The 22,131-nt window shown below is 41.2% G+C and overlaps 1 protein-coding gene across 6 annotated transcripts in view; it reads right to left on the reverse strand.

Moving 5' to 3' along the window:
• The window catches only part of LOC109889245 (NT-3 growth factor receptor-like), a 292,647-nt gene that overhangs the window by 19,128 nt on the left and 251,388 nt on the right, over positions 1–22,131 (reverse strand). For all 6 annotated transcript variants that reach the window (XM_020480545.2, XM_031822673.1, XM_031822672.1 and 3 more), the window contains exon 13: positions 7,912–8,042. In XM_020480545.2, coding sequence (XP_020336134.1) covers positions 7,912–8,042 — 131 coding nt within the window. The remainder of the gene's footprint in view (positions 1–7,911; positions 8,043–22,131) is intronic.

Consider the following 22,131-nt stretch of genomic DNA (forward strand, 5'->3'; position numbering starts at 1 on the left):
TTATCTTGGCTTTCGAAGACCTTAGAAAGGCAGGGTAGTATAGATATAGGTCTGTAGCAGTTTGGGTCTAGAGTGTCTCCCCCTTTGAAGAGGGGGATGATCGTGGCAGCTTTCCAATCTTTGGGAATCTCAGACGATATGAAAGAGATGTTGAACAGGCTAGTAATATGAGTTGCAACAATTTCGGCAGATCTTTTTAGAAAGAGAGGGTTCAGATTGTCTAGCCCAGCTAATTTGTAGGGGTCCAGATTTTGCAGCTCTTTCAGAACATGACCTATCTGGGTGAAGGAGAAATGGTTGAGGCTGTGGGCAAGTTGCTGTGGGAGATGCCGGGCAGTTGACTGGGGTAGGGGTAGCCACATGGCCAGCCGTAGAAAAATGCTTATTGAAATTCTCAATTATAGTGGATTTATCGGTGGTGACAGTGTTTCCTAGCCTCAGTACAGTGGGCAGCTGGGAGGAGGTGCTCTTATTCTCCATGGACTTTACAGTGTCCCGGAACTTTTTTGAGTTTGTGCTACAGGATGCACATTTCTGTTTGAAAAAGCTAGCCTTAGCTTTCCTAACTGCCTGTGTATTTTGGTACCTAACTTCCCTGGGGGCTATTCGGTGCTAATGTAGTACACCACAGGATGTTTTTGTGCTGGTCAAGGGCAGTCAGGTCTGGAGTGAACCAAGGGCTATATCTGTTCCTGGTTCTACATTTTTTGAATGGAGAATGCTTATTTTAGATGGTGGGGAAGGCACTTTTAAAGAATAACCAGGCATCCTCTACTGATGGGATGAGGTCAATATCATTCCAGGATACCCCGGACAGGTTGATTAGAAAGGCCTGCTCGCTGAAGTGTTTTAGGGAGCTTTTGACAGTGATGTAGGGTGGTTGTTTGACCACAGACCCATTACGGATGCAGGCAATGAAGCAGTGATATAGACACATAACATGACCAAAAGTATGTAGACATCTGCTTGTCAAACATCTCATTCAAAAATCATGGGCATTAATATGTAAGTGGTCCCCCCTTTGCTGCTATAACAGCCTCCACTCTTCTGGGAAGGCTTTCCATTAGATTTATTTTTTTTTGCTATAAGACCTGAAATTGAGCTATCATCTTTGATATGTTTGAACAACTTGATTGGAGTCCACCTGTGGTAAATTCAATTGATTGGACACAGTTTGGAAAGGCACACACCTGTCTATACAAGGTCCCACAGTTGACAGTGCATGTCAGAGCAAAAACCATGCCATTAGTACGAAGGAATTGTCCATAGAGCTCCGAGACAGGATTGTGTCGAGGCACAGATCTGGGGAAGGGTACCAAAAATGTCTGCAGCATTGAAGGTCCCAAAAAACATAGTGGCCTCCATTATTCTTAAATGGAAGGCACCTAAAGACTCTCAGACCATGAGAAACCAGATTCTCTGGTCTGATGAAACCAAGATTGAACTCTTTGGCCTGAATGCCAAGTGTCACGTCTGGAGGAAATCTGGCACTATCACTACGGTGAAGCATGGTTTTTCAGCGGCAGTGACTGGGAGACCAGTCAGGATCGAGGGGAAGATGAACGGAGGAAAGTACAGAGAGATCCTTGATGAAAACCTGCTCTAGAGCGCTCAGGACCTCAGACTGGGGCAAAGGTTCACCTTCCAACAGGACAACAACCCTAAGCACACAGCCAAGACAATGCAGGAGTGGCTTCGGGACAAGTTTCTGAATATCCTTGAGTGGCCCAGCCAGAGCCCGGACTTGAACCCGATCGAACATCTCTGGAGAGAACTGAAAATAGCTGTGCAGTGACGCTCCCCATCCAACCTGAGAGCTTGAGAGGATCTGCAGAGAAGAATGGGAGAAACTCTGCAAATACAGGTGTGCCAATCTTGTAGCGTCATACCCAAGAAGACTTGAGGCTGTAATCGCTGCCAGAGGTGCTTCAACAAAGTACTGAGTAAAGGGTCTGAATACTTATGCAAATTGGATATTTTAATTTCTTTTTTTGCTTTGTGATTATGGGCTATTGTGCATAGATTGATGAGAAAAAAATACAAATTTAATTAATTTTTAAAATGTGGAAAAATTCAAGGGGTACATTCCGAAAGCACTGTAAGCATTTCGCTGCACGTCTGATAACACCTGAAAATCTGTGTACACTACCAATAAACTTCGATTTAATTTTATTTATCTGCTAAATGAGTGGAAAATATTTGATAACTGAGTTATATTTATGAAAAATTTGAAAATATAAATGATTTTTGGGGCTTCCTAACAATGATCCATAGATAAAAACTAAAACCCAAGCACACACACAATAACCTGGTTGGTGCGAAGAGAACAGAGACAGGGTAATGAACAGAGCAGGGGAGGTAAAGCACTGTAATCTTCTAATTTAAGGAACAGAACATTAAATAAACTTTTCTCTGACAGGTTGTCACAATGACCCAGCAAACCTCATAGCTTTACAGAAGCAGATCATTTAGTCATTTACTTCATTATGTTTCCCATATACATAGTCTGACATTTCATTATAGAGCTGTGATAAGAGACGTTCGTGCTTTACCAGATCTAGACGTTGTGGTTGCCTACCATATTGGCTCAGAGTTGTGGTATCATTATTGACAAGCTTAACACCCTTCCTGATTTCCCACCTATGAAATATTTGGCATTTACACTCAATGTCTTGTCTCTTTCTGATCCACCATACGTTAACAGGTAGGATTAGATCCTTATTTTGTCTAGGACGACTGCCAAGCAGTAATTTCTGGGTACTTTTCCATTAAAACACTATATATTTTGTAGCTGTACTGTAAACTAAAGTTCGAAAACAAAATTCATGTTTTCCAGAGATTTGACAATACAATCCTCCACCTACGTAAAAGTCCACAACAACAACACCACAGCTAAAACATAATAATTCAAAGCATTCTTAACACACTATTAATTGCATACAACTAACATTGCCTTACTGTATTCAATTATTTGACAGTTAGTTATATGTAGGCGATATATGATTCATCAATGATAGATATCTGAATGATGATCACAATGTTTTGCTAATGTTTTATTACATTTGAATTCCCTTATATCACAAATGCAGAGGGGAATTAGAATGGACGGCAGTGCCCATGGACAGATGGCAAGACATCCATCCCTATCATCCTGGATGCTTTATGACCCCTGTTCTGCAGTGGAGTGCTGTGTCCTCAGAGTCTACCTGCATATACAGGACATACTGGAGAGCCGACACATAGACTAAACAGTTTTACTGGTAGTCTCCGAGACTTGTTGACCTACACATATATAGTCTGACATTCCATTATAACCTAGATATAACTTAAAATGACATATAAGTAGCTATGTAGCTGTGGTGCTTACGTTGCAATCTTACCTAACATGAAATACAAACTACATTGTTAAAAAACAATAGCATACAAGCCTATATGTTTGTGCGGCATCTATTTCAATAGGATCCACTCTGGTGACTGGGGATGTGAAGAAAAGAATGAACGAAAAAGCAAGACAAAAGAAAGCCAGCTCAGTGTTGCCTCCATTACTCTTAATCAAAGCATATGTGGAGTAGAACAGTTTGGGAGATGATCCCTCACAGACAGCCTTATTTCTCCAGCTGCAGTCTGTCTCTGTAAGGTCGGCCTCTTTCCCCTGCCTCTGCACTGCGGCTCCCTCCCTCTCGCTCCACACTATCATGGCTAACATCATTCCATGGATGAGCGCATTGATGAAGAGTGGTGGTGACAAGAGGGAAACAGTGATGAATGTGCCCCTTGTCTCCAACCATCATAGCGTGACCCCTCCTCCAGCAGCAGATCTAGGTACCTTTGTATGACCTTTGAACTTTAATATCCTCAACCGTGTCATGTTAGAGGTGAAATGTGTATTTTAACCCTGAGGTTACCATTGTAATCTTTACGTGAAATGTAATAAATCAAGCGCAACAATTACTGACAGCCACTTCTCATTTCAAGGAGATTGTGACAGTACGACCCACTGTGTTAAAGGATGGATATGACACAGTTATGTTATGTGACCAGCTACCAATATCTTATGTTTTTAACAGGAACAAATATATTGTTTGAGAATACGGTATCTCTTTTTGCACTAACAATTAAGTACATTTCCATGAATGTTTGACCTGGTTCCTCCTCTGACAGCCAACACAACTGCTGTCTACATATGGGTTTCACCTTGCTGTGAAAGGAACTCTCTCTGCCAGCCTCACTAACAACCAACCATTCACATTATGCAGGCCCACACCAGCTATACCACCTCCACAGTATTCACCTTGCTTTATCCTATTGTCCACAATACTGAGTCGATTCCAGACAACTTTGTGAGATGCCATTCACGGGTTTATAGACGAATAAGCAAACTCAAAGCAATGTTTGGAGGGGATAAGTGAATAGAAAAGTGCCTGCAATCCTAGATTCAGATCATTTAGGCGAGAAAAAACATCACCCAGACAGGGCAGTTGTGTGAGAAACTCGTCATCATGCAAGACGTCAGACAAGTGAAAATTATGTTCAGTAAAGAAAACTTTGAGCTTGTCTCTCAATTATTTATTTTTTTGTCAATACTTTGCCCCTTGATAGCCAGCGCACTTCTGTATGTTGTAAAAGCGTTACATGGTCACTGCCCATATCATTGCATAGTGCAAAAAATACACGAGAGATCAGGGGCCTTGCTTTAACAAAGTTAACCATTTTCACTGTAGTATCCAAAACGTCTTTCAAGCTGTCAGGAATTCCCTTGGCAGCAAGAGCCTCTCGGTGGATGCTGCAGTGTACCCAAGTGGCGTCGGGAGCAACTGCTTGCACACATATGTTACCACTCCACTGTGTCTCCCTGTCATGGCTTTTGCGCCATCAGTACAGATACCAACATGAGCAGCAGCTACGTTTGGCTACGTACGGACCATTAGTGGAATTCCCGCGAGAGAGTAACGGTTAATATGATTGGATGTTAATTATTTGACTAATTTGACTAGACTATGGTTTAATTTGATTTTTGGCAGTGACATGAGGCTACTCGGGCGAGAGGAAAAACTCACCCAAATGTAAAGCCCCGTTGGAAAATATAAATGGACTGTTTGAAAATGTGAAGATTTTTATTTGATTTTTAAAATGTGAATCACAATTTTATTTGGTGTACCCCCTACGACATTGTGCGTACCCATACCCCAGTATGGGAGTACCTGATATAGACCGAGCAGTGGTGGTGGTTTTAGTTTAAATGTAGCTTATGTCTCTCGAGATTGTACTGAGCTCAACATAATTTAAGCAATATCAGTTTACCATTATTTAGTTACGGCTATCTTGAGGTTTACATTTAATTTCAAGATCAATCCCTGAGAAAATAATCCTAATTTAATATTTGGTCGATTAAGTTAATTGTTCAGTGCTGGTTAATGATACAGATGCTGAAATATTGAAACTGCTCTTCTTCAGTTTACAAAAGGTTTCTGTCTAAAAAGTGTCAACAGTGCACTTGGCAGATTGATTAAATGTCCAATGCAGCCATTTTTATTTCCATATCAAATCAATTCTGGGTAACAATTAAGTACCTTACTGTGATTGTTTTCAATTAAAATAGTCAAAAGGATTTTAAAAAATGGCTTCTTAGCAAAAATACATTTCTCAAGCAAGAATTTTGCTAGTTCTGTCTGGGAGTGGTCTGAGTGGGGAGGGGAAAACTGAAAACTATTTGTTATCGGCAGAGAGGTTTGGAACTCTCTTTCTTATTGGTCTATTACCTAATTTACCGCCTGGTGATGTTACTCCATCCCACCAAAACTGTCTGAAATTTCTGCCGATCTTTTCAAACAGCTCTTACACTAAAAGGGCGTTATCATCATTTTCACAATGTCACAGTATTATTCCAACCTCATAGGGTGGAAATATAATACCCAGGAAAATCCTGTTTTTGACTGCACTGGCCTTTAAAATTGATGTCATTGTAAACAGGTGTCTGCATCAACTAGGGCTGCTATAACACAATCCCAACAGACCTGATTAACCTTGAAGCTGTGGAAATCTATACCCTTGTAATAATGGGTTGAAAATGTGCGAACAAACATAATAGCTACACAAGCTGTTTGGTGGCCACCACCTCAATTATGCCCCAACTGCAATCCAGGAGGACTCCTCTAAAGTCACATAAATATTGATCGCTGAACATTTAACGCCTCCCTTCTCCCTGTGTACCATTGTAACAAGGTGCACCATATGGCCCTGGTTGAATGACAGATCTTACTGCTGCCATCAAACCAACTGAGACCTATTTAGAATCAGGAAATCTATGATCACCCTTTAGCCTCACTAACAAACAGCTATATTTTAACATGCCTCCTATGACAGTCACATTTATGTTCTTTAAAAGCTAAGGGAATCACTGAATAAGTCAGAGGTCATATTTATAAAAGACCCTGACAAAATGTCATTCAATTGATAAATATGCTTGGCTCAGAGGATTAAGAAACAACTAAATAACAGACATTTTGGTTAATTGCTCAGCACTAGCGTGTGTGTGTGTGTGTGTTAGTGAAGGGGTGAACCCAGATGGTTAATGCCCACCAGTTGTACATAATGCTCAAAGTTGTTTGTCTGTTCTACAGTTAATGCTACGGTTCATTAGCCGTTTATTTAATATTGAGCAACATTGAGCTCAATTCCAACAGTGAAGCCATTGCTAAAAGTGGCACAAAAAATCTGGACCCAAAAGTTTATATTGAAGTCAGCCATAAGGACCTGTACAGCATGTAAAACATGTTTAATATTGTGTTAAGTGAACCTGCTAAATGAGATATATTGCTATGAACGTGACTTCCAGGGGGAAATGTTCTCACCTATTAGTCAGCTGCTGCAGTCACCCTGCCCCAGTATCCAAAAAAGGTTTAATACAGGTTTTGTACAAGCAGCCGAAGAAAAAAAATGCCTCTTCGGCACCTCAAATGTATTGAGCTGGTGTAGACTTCCGATCTGAGCGTGGCAGTAATGAGTGATTTACATTGGAGGTGCCGAATAGGATCTTTGTTCGGTTGCTTGTACATTTTTATTTAGACCTTTTTTGGAAGTACAGTACATACTGACTGTAACAGGAGTAAATTAAGATAGTTGCTCAGCGAAACTATTTGGCGAGTAACAAACACATTTTGACATCAAAACACTTACAGAGCTGTCTAATGGGAGTCTGAATCTGAGCTGCCTGTGCATTACAGAGGAGATACGGCATACTCATCGTCTCTAACGCATAGATGCTGGGGCACCGTCACCTCATATTGGACTGGGGCATTGTCACCTCATATTGGACCGGGGCACTGTCACCTCATATTGGACCGGGGCACTGTCACCTCATATTGGACCGGGGCACTGTCAACTCATATTGGACCGGGGCACTGTCACCTCATATTGGACCGGGGCACTGTCACCTCATATTGGACTGGGGCACTGTCATCTCATATTGGACCGGGGCACTGTCACCTCATATTGGACCGGGGCACTGTCACCTCATATTGAACCGGGGCACTGTCACCTCATATTGGACCGGAGCACTGTCACCTCATATTGGACCGGGCCACTGTCACCTCATATTGGACTGGGGCACTGTCACCTCATATTGGAGCCTCATACATTCAGTCTGATATGAAACAACCAACATCGTACTCATAGTGACCTCAATGATCATTAGTATAATAATTGATCTACACTACAGCAAAAAAATCTAATTTTTATCGATCCACGTTGTTGAGGCGGCTGGCCATGGCAGGTGTGGTGGCCCCAAGAGTCGTTCAAGGATCAGGTTAATACAGTTCATACTCTGAGCGCTGAGGGGCCCTGACCTCTGTGAGGGGTCTGCTGTAACTGGAAAGTGAGGTGGCCCTGTGTAACTGAGAGATCAACTCTTACCTTGACAGCCACAAGCATCTTGTCCTTGGTAGGGCTGAGGTTGTAGCACTCTGCCAGGAACACCTTCCCAAAGGCCCCCTCTCCCAGCTCCCGCTTCAGAATGATGTCCCGACGCTTTATGTGTTGCACGTCTGAGAGAGAGAGAGAGAGAGAGGAGAGAGAGAGAGAGAATTGATATGGTAACTGTATTCCCAATCAAATACCAACAATTTGCAAATATTTGACAGAGAGATGTGGTTTAAGTGGTCAGCAGGTCCAGGAGCAACAAACCATCAGTGTTTCTGACAGAATCAAGGGCAAGTGTTAAGTGATGGTTTACTGATGGGACTGGTATGTCTTAAATCCTGCTATGAATTCTCAGTGTATCTAATGATGAGGTTGGATTAATTGGCTACAGGCATACAGAACACAGCCATAAGACCTGCTGTGGCACTACAGTGTTAAAAGAGATGTGAGGTTAAAAACAATTGTGTTTGTTACTTTCTTGCATAAATACAACACATTTATAAAATGTCCATTGCCCAGTAATAAAATAACATCTTAGAACCTGCACACCATAGCATCTTCAGTGAGGAAATGTTCATTCAACCAGTAGGATGCAATGCTTAAAAGTCTAAATGTCTCTTCCCCTTCCCTCCCCCAAAATAAAGTGATCATAATAATCCAAGCAAACCTGTGAAATGTCTGCAACCTGCCTGCAACCTGTATACTGTGCTAAAATGGTACAATTGTGAAATCACAGTGTACAGCCAGAATTAGTCCTTAATCTCTGTGCGTTCCACCTGTTCTGAGTGGCTGAAAGCTGCATTCTGGGGGAAGTGTGGCTTCCATATGGCAAGTCACAGCAGCAGCTGGTATTTACTCAAAACAGGGGTTCGGATGAGCTGCTGTCCAACACATATACCCACTAATGTCCAAGGACCAGCCCAGTACGGTACCACAGTTCCCCCCTGGAGGACTAGTGCAGAGAACAGAGATAGATACATACTGAGGGATGGGATGGACAGAGCTCGTATTACTATTGGTTGGCACAAACTAGGCATTTCCCTTATGAAGCACCCAAAAAATAATAGCTACAATGCAATGAGCACCATTAAGGCAATAACAGATTAATAACACCATGATATCACTGCAAATATTTCTGCTTGAACTGCGACCATAGGTGATCTTAAAAATATGTTTGATAAAGGTTTGCACTGGACTGAGACAAATAAAAAAATCTGCAAAACCCACACAAATATCAGTAATCACATTAGATAACATTTATTTAATCAGGATCCAGAAATAAGTCATTGTTTTGTTCTCTGCAATTGCTTTTTTTATCCCCTCCCTTCTCAATTTCCCAGAGAGAGTGATAGGTTTACAATTAGCAGGTAGCTTACGTGTATGCTGGAAGGTGTGCTGTCTATCCACACAAAGCAATTAAGGAAGTTACAAATAGCTTGGGCTAATTTTCTGATTACCACAGCGGTTGTGGTGCATTCACCTCCTTGTTTATGTGGGCGAGGGCATCCATTCAGGGAGTTTACCCTCACTGGGCCATATCCCTCTCAGTGTGGCCCAGTAGCACATAGCACACAGCTGGGATAGAACAGGACAAAGTCTTCATCCTAATTAGGCTGCTTTGCATTGGAAGAGCAGATGTTGACTTCACAGTGCTGAAAATGACAGAAGAGCAAACTAGAGCTGGTTTGGTTTCAAATGTTTGCAAATGATTGGTATTTGATTGGGAATATAGTTACCATAGCAATTCTATCTTTCTTGCTCTCTCTCTCCAGTAGACCACAAATGACAAACAGAAGTGCAGCATTTCATTCAGTCCAATCACTGGCACTTGACTTCTGAATGATGACTTTATGCAAATGCAGCTGTTTTCAGCGGTGACTTTTCATCAAAAGTGACTTCTCATTACATGAACTCTGTTTAACATATTTGAGTTCAAACACAATTGTACAGTAGAGTAAACACAGGTGTGAAATACATACCAAATCTTCAATCTATCAGTAAAAGGCTACATTTGAGTCCTTTGTAATAGATTCACATAAACTCACATAAACCCATTTTCCTTTGGGTTGGGAACTAAAATAGGAAGATGCCACAGCAAACTGAAGCAATATCTGCATGTTCCCTGACCCAGTCCTCAAATGTAAAGTCCCCTTACTTCCTGGATTATTTAGTGTTTAGGTTAGTAGCAATGTAATCAGATAGGGATTTACTTCCCTCTAAAGCCTTGTTCACACTGCAGGCCTTAATGTTCAAATCAGTTTTGTTTTTCAAATCTGTTTTGGAATACTGACTGTCCAAACAGCAATAATTTTCTGACATGGCTACGCTAGTTGTCATAGTAATGATGGGTATGTGTGCTGTGGTGTAGGCTGATTTGTGGTGGAAATTGTGCTTCCTATCAGGCAGAAGTTGTGTAGCAATCAAGCGAAGGTGACAATGCCTACCATGGATGTTTTCCAGTAGCTTTGAATGATCAAAATCATAGGGTAAGAACACCTTTAAAGCCTCAAAGGAGAAGATGATCCAACTTTCTGGTCCTTTTTGGTTTGCCACAGAATTCAACTAGCTAGCTGTTTAGCTTTCTAGCACATTTCCTAGCGTTATAAACAATTAACAAGCTAGTTAGCTACCACATGTTCTTGTCAAACTGTCAACAGAGTAGCTAGCAAGCAACAAGCTATGACAAATAAGTCTAAAAACCACTGACTGCAAAGTCGCATGGCCAGGAATCAGATTTGTATCTTATTTCAAACCCCATATAAAGGTGGTTTGAAATGTAGCTTGAAATATCCGGTTCCATGTGCTTTTTGGCTGTTCAGACTGCAGGAAAAATAACAGATTCGAATCGGATATGCAAAGAAATATTGATTTGAGTAATTTGAAACTGCCAATGTGAACAAGGCTTAAAAGTTTCGATAATGCCCTGCTCAACATACTTCGATTACATGTACAAACAGAAGTACAGCATTTCATTCAGTCCAATGGCACTTGACAATCTGAAACAGCGCCTCTTCAACCTCAGGAGGCTGAAGAAGGCTGAAGAAATTTGGTTTGGTCCCTAAGACCCTCAAAAACGTTTACAGATGCACAATTGAGAGCATCCTGTCGGGCTGTATCGCAGGCTCATACTGCAACTGCACCGCCCTCAACCGCAAGGCTCTCCAGAGGGTGGTGCGGTCTGCCCAACACATCACCAGGGGCACACTGCCCGCCCTCCATGACACATACAGCACCCGATGTCACAGGAAGGCCCAAAAGATCATCAAGGACATCAACCACCCAAACCACGGCCTGTTCACCCCACTACCATCCAGAAAGGGAGGTTAGTAAAGGTGCATCAAAGCTGGGACCGAGAGACTGAAAAACAGCTTATATCTCAAGGCCATCAGACTGTTAAATAGCCACCACTAGCTGGCTACCACCCATTTACTCAACTCTGCACCTTAGAGGCTGCTGCCCAATATACATAGACATGGAATCACTGGCCACTTTAATAATGGAACACTAGTCACTTTAATAATCATTTTTACATACTGCTTTACTAATTTCATATCTATATACTGTATTCCATTCTACTGTATTTTAGTCGATGCTACTCCGATATTGCTCATCCTAATATTTATATATTTCTTAATTTCATTCTTTTACTTTAAGATTTGTGTGTAATGTTGAAACTTATTAGATACCACTGCACTATTGGAGCTAGGAACACAAGCATTTCACTACACCCACAATAACATCTGCTAAGTATGTGACCAATAAACTGTGATTTGATTTGTACTACTCCTAGCAAGACCTTTCCTACTCTCTCTAAAAACCTATGGGTGTCTCACACACAGTACCTTGTCTTCTATTCTTCACAATGTTGTTTCTATGATACCTGTCCTAACAGTTCTCTCACACAACTTAGTTTTTGCCTCCTCATAATATTTCTTGAAACAAAGACATACACAACAACATTCCATGAGAAAACCAGATGCATTTGAGGATTCATGAATGTATCTATGCCGTTAGGCATACTTAAAAAATTAAGAGATGTTGATCTATTTAGATCATTCACAGGAAGAGAAAATGTTTTAAATAAACCATTGCCTGCTGAGCTGACTCCTGTTGAATAAGTGTTAGAAGTGTCTGTCTCCCCTCAGTGGCTAGACCATATCAAGTTCATATACAGTACACAACATGTGCAAAACAAGTGTCCTGAAGATATTAGTAATATGGGGTGGGGGAGTGTGTGCTGCTTGCCAGCTAGGTTAATGGCTAATGGCTCTGTGTACTGGTGTAATGAAAACAGTGTGGGAATGCGGAGAGAGGGCACAGCCTGCATGTGTTCAGTGTTGGGGGCAGGTGGTGCCCCAAAATGACTGTTCGGGGGGATCCCGGAAAGTACCGGCCTGTCTGTTAGTCTGTAAACACCCTTGCAGCATTCTCAGACTTTTGTACCTCACAGACAGAAGACACTGTTCTACAGAGCAGAGCACCTTCTGCTCTCACGACTCACCCTTCTCCTCCTCTTATACCTCCCCCTCACGCCTAGCGCTCTCCTCTCATGCCTCCCACACGCATCATTCCCCGCTCCTCTCACAAACAAATAAACAAAATGCAAATGAGGGCCGTGGCCATAAAAGGCTCCAATCTCTGAATCTCTCCATGCGAGTCATCCACAGGGCTCTCACCTGAATCCCAGTGTCACCTTACGTGGTTGCCTTGCCTCATCTTTATTTGATTATTTTTCTCTTATGCAGACGAGCAGAATGAATCTCTATCAGCACATTTCCTCCACAGGCTCTGCCAGACACTGGCTGATACATAATGTAGAGCGCGCTCTCTCGCTCTTCAGAGCAGCACAGTTCTCCAGGTGCTTTGGCTGAGGGGATGTTGAAGAACACTACAGCAAACAGAGGGATGCAGAGCATGAAGTAGGAAAACCATCAAAACACTACAAAAATAAAGCACTCAACAACAGGTCAGAGGAGTGCACTGCGGTTGCTATAGATTTTGTAACCGTACATCTATGGATTGCAAACATACAGGACATTTACACTAGGATTTGTTCCTGTTGCTTTGTTCCAAACACAATAGGCATATGTACAATATCGTCAAACATAGCACAAATTAATTCGACCTTCTAACGCTTCTACACCCAACCTTATGGTGAGCGAAGGGCCTTGCCACCATAAAGTGAAACTAGATGCAGAGAAGAGATAGACAGGTTATTCACGTATGGAAACATCTAGCATATTCTTATGTTGGTGTTGACAGAAGGAGAGATCAAGGAGAGACAGACACATAGAGAGAGGATATCATACTCGGGTGATTCTGGGAAAGTGTGTTGTGTCAGAAAGTCCTGAAGGGAAACAAAAGGCAGGGCAATTCATGACTGCCGTTGAAACCTGGATGCTGCACAGCACTGTCAGTAAACATGACAATCACATGAATAAGGAATGAGCTTTAAAGTGCGAGCAGTGGTGTGTGAAAAAGAAGTCTCATTGTGTCTGGAGAGGCTTGCGAGGAAGGAAGCAGCAGGCTTCACTTCAGGGCTTTACAACCATCCAAGGTTGGTTGGAGGATTGTACTGTAGCGCGGTGTACGTATAAAGAGGGCCGAACATAAGGAGCAGCTGGAGTCAGTGCCAACTCTCTCAGCAAGGCTCCTCCCAAAACAAAACAGGACATAAGGAAGCCAAAAGAGCACAGTGAGAGATTCAGACTGGGTTCAAATGTGTTCTGTGTAGCAGGAGGAATGACGAATACAGGTCCTCAAACTCTTTCATACTCTGACTTGAAATTACTTTGGAGTGAACCAGCAGCACTCAGGGTCAGAGGTTGGAACCGGTTCAGGGAACAGACCCGAAAACCGGAAATAACTACGTTTTTAGAGGAACAGAAGCATAACTGAGAACGAAAGTGATATATACTGTTCAGGAACAGAACCGTTATTTTAAAAACATGGGAACCGGTTAATAGTCCCCACAAACAAATGCAACAAAGCTCCTACGCAAAGCCAACTTTCTGAAGTTCATAGACATTCACAGTTCCTTCAGAGAATCCGCCCCTCTGTAGATATAATTTCATGGGCCTTATTTGCAATAATGCATGTGATAACAACAAGATGCCCAGCGCTTCATGTCCAGCATTGTCCTCACCTGCAAAATGTCAGTCTCATGTCGTACCCTACACTTCACTTGTCTGTCCAATGCACGTAAATAGCTTGCCCGCTCTTGAGCAAGCTGCTCTATCCATTGGTGAAATAATTTAATGTCGAGCTAAATGTATTTTTTAAAATAAATTTCAGAGTTTTAAAAGGGAACAGAAAGGAACAATATAAACCTGAACTTTTTTGGTTCAAACCGGTTCAGAACTTTATTTTGCTGGTCAGAACAGTGGAATGGAACGAAAAAATAATGGTTCTGTTCAGTACAAAATGATTGGAAAATAATTTTGGTTCCAACCCCTGCTTAGGTGAAATTGGATGACCTCAAGTGCAGATGTTGGGGAGATAAATCGGAGTTAAATTGTGCGAGTCAAAATGTTTTGGGGCTGAAAAGCCATCATGAATTTTTTATGCTAGAGACTCTGCACAGTCTGTGTCGCAGAGACGTTAAACATAGTCTGTGTGAGGGTACAAACCACACATATCATCTTCTTGTACAAAAGCTATGATTTGACTTCAACAAATCCTTCTTTGGGATGAAAGAATGGCCAACTACCCATCACATATCGGAACTACTTTAAGTATAGGAAAGCATAGATTTCTTTAATGGAAAACTAGTTTGGTTAATGTGACATATACTGAATATATTCCACTCCAAAACATGCTTCTTTCATCTGTTATGTGTCAATATAGAGCCTGTACTCTCTGTAAGTATGTGAAGCATTTTTTTTTCTCATTTAGATTTTATTGGCAAATTAAAATGTTGAAACACTCCCCCGACTGACTCTAACCAGTATTCCACTGTTATTGAGACACTGTCAAGGTCATATTAACTTTCTGAATCCAGTACTGCAGCAGAAGTTGCATCCATGGATGGATACAGTAGCATAGCAGGAGGTGGAGCGCAGAGCAAGGATAGAGTCTGCAGTGTGATGACCGTTCCGCCACTGAGTTGCAATTAGAATGCTTTTAATGAGTTGGGAGACTCAAATTTGCATACATATAGCTACGTTAAGTATTTACTTCAAGGAAGAAATTAGAGGAAGAAAAAATTAAGCAATGGATTTAGCAAGTAATACATACCCAACAAGTGATGAGATTTTTAGCCTGTTGATCATATTACTGTATGTTCAGTAATGTATGAAAGTGGCATCAACTGTAAAGTATACTACATATATGACTACTCTCCTTTTATAATAATAAGTGTCCTACAAAAATGTTCCTTTTCTTAAGAGGCCAGCTGTTAACTAGAAGATAACCCTCGACTCATATGTTCATCCTTAAATGGAGATAGAAATAGCCATGATTTCTCGGACGATGGGGCTCATTGGATGTTGTTTTGCACCTAAATCCAACTGATGAATACATTAATGGATGAGGGGAGAGGCCACGATACCTGGCTATGAGTCATGGAGCAGGGTTACAGCCAATCTCTGATATTGATTGCATCTGGAAAAAACTCATATTTTGCTCATGATCTCTGTGTAGGGGCTACCGCCATCAGTCAACTGTTGCCATGGAAAGAGAAGATGGGGGGAGGTATCTGTTCTGTAGTGGTGGAGCAGGGGCTAACATTTAGTATCTGGTTCTGAATACTGTTCTTTTCACCTTGCAACAGAAAATTGCCTGTCTAAAGAAAAGGAGATTGAGTGTTTGATTAAGTGATTGGGTGAGTGAGTGAGTGAGTGAGTGAGTGAATGTTGCTCTATCTTTCTCACATAGTAATGGTATTTTGTTTTACCTCTTGGTAACCTTTGCCATTGCTACCATTCCCAGTAGACAGCCAAGTCTTTGACTTTGAGGTGATTTGAAATACTTCTGGCCCGAAGATCTTCAAGTGATTACCTGCATAAATACATTTAGACAACAGCTCTGCACTAGCCATATCTGAATTTCATCACTGAACATATTACATCTGCTCATTATGAAAGGCTATAAAAATAAAACTGTTTCATTAAAACACCAGGCAGAGTGCTAAAACAAAGAGGTTGTCTGAAGAGGTAGAAGTCGAAGCCAGATCTGGATGGGTCTTGCCAGGGGACATGTCCTCCGTCTTTTTGTCACTAAAAAGGATTCATTTCCCACAGATTTTCTACCTGCAGGTGATGGGAAGGAATCCAGCTGACCACAAGTTGTGCTGCTCCTATCAGCCCTCTCTCTCTCTGCAGTTATGCTGACTGTCATGCAGCTCAGTAAAAAGCTGGTAGCAGAGAAGGGAAGCATTCTGACAGAGGGTACAGGCTCTGACCACAGAGACACTCATGGTGAATATTTCAAGTGAATTTACATTTAATCAAATTAGTTCCTTGATGATTTAAGTGAATGTGTCATGTCCTGACCATAGAAAGCCTTTATTTTCTATAGTGGTGTAGGTCAGGGCGTGACTGGGGGGTGTTCTAATTTATTATTTCTATGTGTAGTCTAGTTTTTGTATTTCTATGTTGGCCTGGTATGGTTCCCAATCAGAGCCAGCTGTCTATCGTTGTCTCTGATTGGGGATCATATTTAGGTAGCCTTTTCCCACCTGTTGTTTGTGGGATCTTGTTTTGTATTGTTGCTTTTGAGCCCTACAAGGCTGTATGTTCATTTGTTTGTTTCTCTTTATTGTTTTTATTGCTGCTTCACATTCAAATAAATTATGATGAACCCAAATCACGCTGCGCCTTGGTCTACCCAGTTAATTTAAATGAATAAATACATACAATAATAATTAATTCCCAGTGATTTCACATCACTGGGAGTTAATTATTATTTTATGTATTTATATATCAGAAAACCAGTCAATTGTGACCACCATTTGCCTCATCCAGTCCTCTTCAATGGGTGTGCAAAGTTGCTAGATATTGGCGGGAAAGTGGAACATGCTGTCGTACAGTTCGATCCAGAGCATCCCAAACACTCAATGGGTGACATGCCTAGTGAGTATGCAGGCCATGGAAGAACTGGGATATTTTCAGCTTCCAGGAATTGTGCAAAGGTCCTTGCGACATGGGCACTACATTATCATGCTGAAACATGCAGTGATGGTGGAGGATGAATGGCACAACAGCTGGCCTCAGGATCTCTTCACGGTATCTCTGCGCATTAAAATAGGCATCAATAAAATGCTATTGTGTTCATTGTCGGTCAGTTATGCCTGCCCATACCATAACCCCACCATCACCATGGGGCACTCTGTTCACAACGTTGTTGTCCACACAACGCTCACCCACACGACGCCATACATGCTGTCTGCAATCTGCCCAGTACAGTTGAAACCGGGATTCATCCGTGAAGAGCAAACTTTTCTAGTGTGCCAGTGGCCATTGAAGGTGAGCATTTGCTCACTGAAGTTGGTTATAATTCCAAACTGCGGTCAGGTCAAGACCCTGGTGAGGATGATGAGCACGCAGATGAGCTTCCCTTAGACAGTTTCTGACAGTTTATGCAGACATTCTCTGGTTGTGCAAACCCACAGTTTCATCAGATGTCCGGGTGGCTGGCCTCAGACGAACCCGCAAGTGAAGAAGCCGACTGTGGAGGGCTGGTCGTGGTTACACGTCGTCTGCTGTAGTGAGGCCGGTTGGACTTACTACCAAATTCTCTAAAACAACGTTGGAGACGTCTTATGGGAGAGAATTGAACATTACATTCTCTGGTGGACATTCCTGCCGTCAACATGCCAATTGCAGTCTCCCTAAAAAACGTCTGTGACATCTGTGGCATTGTGTTGTGTGACAAAACTGCACATTTTAGAGTTGCATTTTATTGTCCCCTGCACAAGGTGCAACTGTATAATGACCATGCTATTTAATTAGCTTCTTAATATGCCACACCTGTCAGGAGGATATGTTGGCAAAGGAGAAATGCTCACAAACAGGGTTGTACTATGAACACATTTTGCACAACATTTGAGAGAAATAAGCTTTTTGTGTGTATTGAACATTTCAGGGATCTTATATTTCAGCTCATGAAACATGGGACCAACACTTTACATGTTGCGTTTATATTTTAATTCAGTATATATTTCCATTCAAACCCATCTGCATCTAGTATTAAATATAAACCACAGAAATATCTGGTAAAGCTGACAGATGAATTATCAACGAAAGCCACAGGTACGTGCGTGACACTAGATGAAGCCATTGGATTTACTGTTGCAGTAATAGAAATATCAGTGATTATAACCACACAAGGTGATTTCCATGATGGACCTGATTCTTCATCAGCCGCGGCATTAGACTGGCTGAGGGGAACAACACTGTGATTTATGCTCAGACAGAGAAAATAACGACAGCACCCTCGGGGCCATGAATTTCTACTGGATCTCGCTCTTGCTGTAAATACGTATTAAAATGCCCTGGAGTGAGCTGGGTAAGGTTTGCTGTCGTCTCTGCTAAGAGAAAAGTTAGCATCTTGTTGGTGACATCTTTTGTCTACAGAGAGCTCAAGTGAGTCTTACCTTAATTATATTAGCATAAATCCATTATCACAAACAGACAAAGGGTTATGACTTATCAGAAACCGAAAGGACACATCTTTCCAATATGATAGTCCTGTACTATAACTGTTTGAAGAACATTTATACCCACTTGCACTAAAAGAGGATGATATTCGATGATTGCTTAAAAAAAATATTAAGACATCAAGCATTAAAAAAATGTAATTTCACAGTGAATTTCACTACGCTGTGTAAATTCTCATTGCTTTCTACTCTTCTGATATCTTGGAGGAAAGAAACCCACATTGTTCAGTGTTGTTTGAAGGAAAGTCAACGAGGATGAAGTAGGTCTCGGTTTTTCCTATCTGCTCATTGATTGGTTGAATATATCTCATTGCCTACTTAAAGTCCATGAGGTCAGCTTTATCCGAGCAGTGTTTCTCTGAGTGTCTGTCTGTTTTGGGTATTTCATTTTGAACAATGCCTCGTTTAGTATATAGCACAAAGTGTCATAAAGGGCATTTTTTACTTCATTTTCATCCCCATTTGATTTGGATCCTAGAGTACTATATAATGAATGATCAATATACTAAATGTTTCTGATATTTTGTTGTACAAAGCCATCACATGCAGAGACACACAGTAGACACACAGATGAACAGTCACACACACACACACACACACACACACACACACACACACACACACACACACACACACACACACACACACACACACACACACACACACACACACACACACACACACACACACACACACACACACACACAAGAACCTGATGGATTGGCTTAAAAGATTCATGCAATGTATAATGTATAACTCCTGCAATGTATTTTTCAGGACTAAATGTGATTTCCTTTTCTCTCATTGGGTCTCCCTTTCGAACCCAACGAGCCCCGGGAGTCTGGACTATATTGAAGGTGTGTGTGTGTGCAGGGGCAGGTGTGTGAGCTGTGGGACCACTAATTTAGTTAAACATAGCCCTGCTGGTTTTGATGAGAACCGTGGCTGCAGGAGAGTGCCAGTAACCCATCTTAAATTCACATCACGTACTGTAGCATGTCCTCCATCTGACATGACAAATCCTGCTGCTTTACACGCCATTCATGATGAGTTTCTCTCTCCACAGCCACCAGGCACTTCTTGATTGTGTATCAGATGGAACAGCGGATATTGGCTTTGCTTGCCTCTGTGTGCCTCTATCATTTTTCATCCATTTATCTTTTTTCTCAAAGATTCACGGAAATGTGAACAATTAGTGTCTCGAGAGGATGCAGACCTTTCCAACATTTAGTATTGATCCAATTACAGTTATGATCTCCACTGAGAATACAAAACATTAGGAACACCTGGTCTTTCCATGACATAGACTGACCAACTGAATCCAGGTGAAAGCTATTATCTCTTATTGATGGCACCTGTTAAATCCACTTCAATCAGTCTAGATGAATGGGGGAGAAAGGTTAAAGAAATGTTTTTAACCCTTAAGACAATTGAGACATTGATTGTGAATGTGTACCATTCAGAGGGGAAAGGGCAAAACAAAAGATTGAATTGCCTTTGAAAGGGGTGTCAAGAACTGCAACGCTGCTGGGTTTTTCATGTTCAACAGTTTCCCGTGTGTATCAAGAATGGTCCACCACCCAAAGGACATCCAGCCAACTTGGCAGAACTGTGGGAGCATTGGAGTCAACATGGGCCAGCATCCCTGTGGAATGCTTTCGACACCTTGTAGAGTCCATGTCTCGACGAATTGAGGCTGTTCTGAGGGCAAAAGGGGGTGCAACTCAATATTAGGAAGGTACTACAGAATGTTTGTACACTTAGAGTACATTTTCCATGCCAGGTCAGATAAACGTAGCCTGCTGCTACAGAGTAATATCACATTCTGTAGCCTAACAGCAAAGGAATGTGTGGTAATAGTAAGATACAGTGCCCGCCATAATTATTGGGACAGTGAAGCATTTCTTCTTCTTTTGGCTCTATACTCCAAAAGTTTGGATTTGAAATCAAACAATGACTATGAGGTTAAAGTACAGACTGCCAGCTTTCATTTGAGGGTATCTTAATCCATATCGGGTGAACCGTTTAGAAATTACATCGCTTTCTGTACATAGTGCCCCCATTTTAGGGAAGCACAAGTATTGGGACAAATTCACTTATATATGTATTAAAGTAGTAAAAAGCTAAGTATTTGGTCACATATTCATAGCACACAACAACTGCATCAAGCTTGTGATTTGCTGTTTGTTTTGGTTGTGTTTCAGATTATTTTGTGCAGAATAGAAATGAGTGGTAAATAATGTATTGTGTCATTTTGGAGTCCCTTTTTATTGTAAATAAGAATATCATATTTTTCTAAACACTTCTACATTAATGTGGATGCTACCATGATTAAGAAAAAAAAATTCGCTGTCCCAATAATTATGGAGGGTAATGTATATAAAATGCTGTACATGGCCAAAGAGACCTGAAAGCTGAAAGCACCTGCAGAAAAAGTAAGCCCTCAGCTACAAATTCCCTACAAAACTCACTCTTTTTCAGATAGACACATACAGTAATTCCAATCAGTCTATATGGGGAGACACTCAAACAAATCTGTGTAAAAAAAAAAAAAGCTGTAGCAGAGATCAAAGCCTTTAATCAATACACAACTTTTGGAACGATAAAAAGAAAACCAATTCATTAGGAAAAAAGAGAACTGCGAATAGAATTGCAAGAGGGGGGGAAGTCAATGTGAAAGACTGCACAGCATTAGTTAACGTAATCAGCTGCTCTTCAGTCTTCTTCAAGGGATGTGAAAATGGGGACATTACTGGGGGTTCAACTTCAAAAGAAATCCAATAGGAGCAACATTTGTGAGCAAACAAAACGTATTTAGAGTTAAATGGCGATAAGGAGTTGCTTGGATACACACAACATGGACAATGAGTGAATATAGCAGCCGTTATAGTCTGCGTTCAGATGTAGGTTTCTGGAACTCATGAGAGGATGATTCATGAGACACCATCTTCAGAGGCAGATATAAATCAAGACGATTTTATAAAGAATAATTCCTATACAAGAGAGCCAGTGGAAATGGTTACACTGCCAATGCAGTGTGTAGAGGTAGAAAATAAAGGACATAAATACTGTACATCTTTGGAAAGACAGTAAATCAAAATCAAAACAAATTGTATTGGTCACATACACATATTTAGCAGTTGTTATTGCGGGTGTAGCGAAATGCTTGTGAGTTACCGCTGCTCTGGTATCCAAAAGCTCTTTCCAGCTGTATGTAATAACACAAAAAAATGTCTGGGCTAATAATGTAAGAAATAACACACAAAAAAAAACAAAATAATGCAAAGTTGCCTAGGAGCTAAAGGCAGAGCTGCCATATCTGTCCGCACCATCTTCATAACCAATTCTGAATCATGGTTCTGAAGTGGATCATATATAGAGCAACATGGCACTACCTGCAGAGAGTAAACAATACCTTTAAATCCCAAAGAATGAAACAGTCCCAGATTAGGAGGGATCACGGCAACATGGAAAATTATATGAAACTCACAGGGCCTCATACATGATTTAAGTATGATTTTATCTATATCGTAATAATAAATGTATGTGAAAGAATT

The sequence above is a fragment of the Oncorhynchus kisutch genome, linkage group LG4 (genome assembly GCF_002021735.2).
Source record: "Oncorhynchus kisutch isolate 150728-3 linkage group LG4, Okis_V2, whole genome shotgun sequence".
NCBI lineage: Eukaryota > Metazoa > Chordata > Actinopteri > Salmoniformes > Salmonidae > Oncorhynchus > Oncorhynchus kisutch.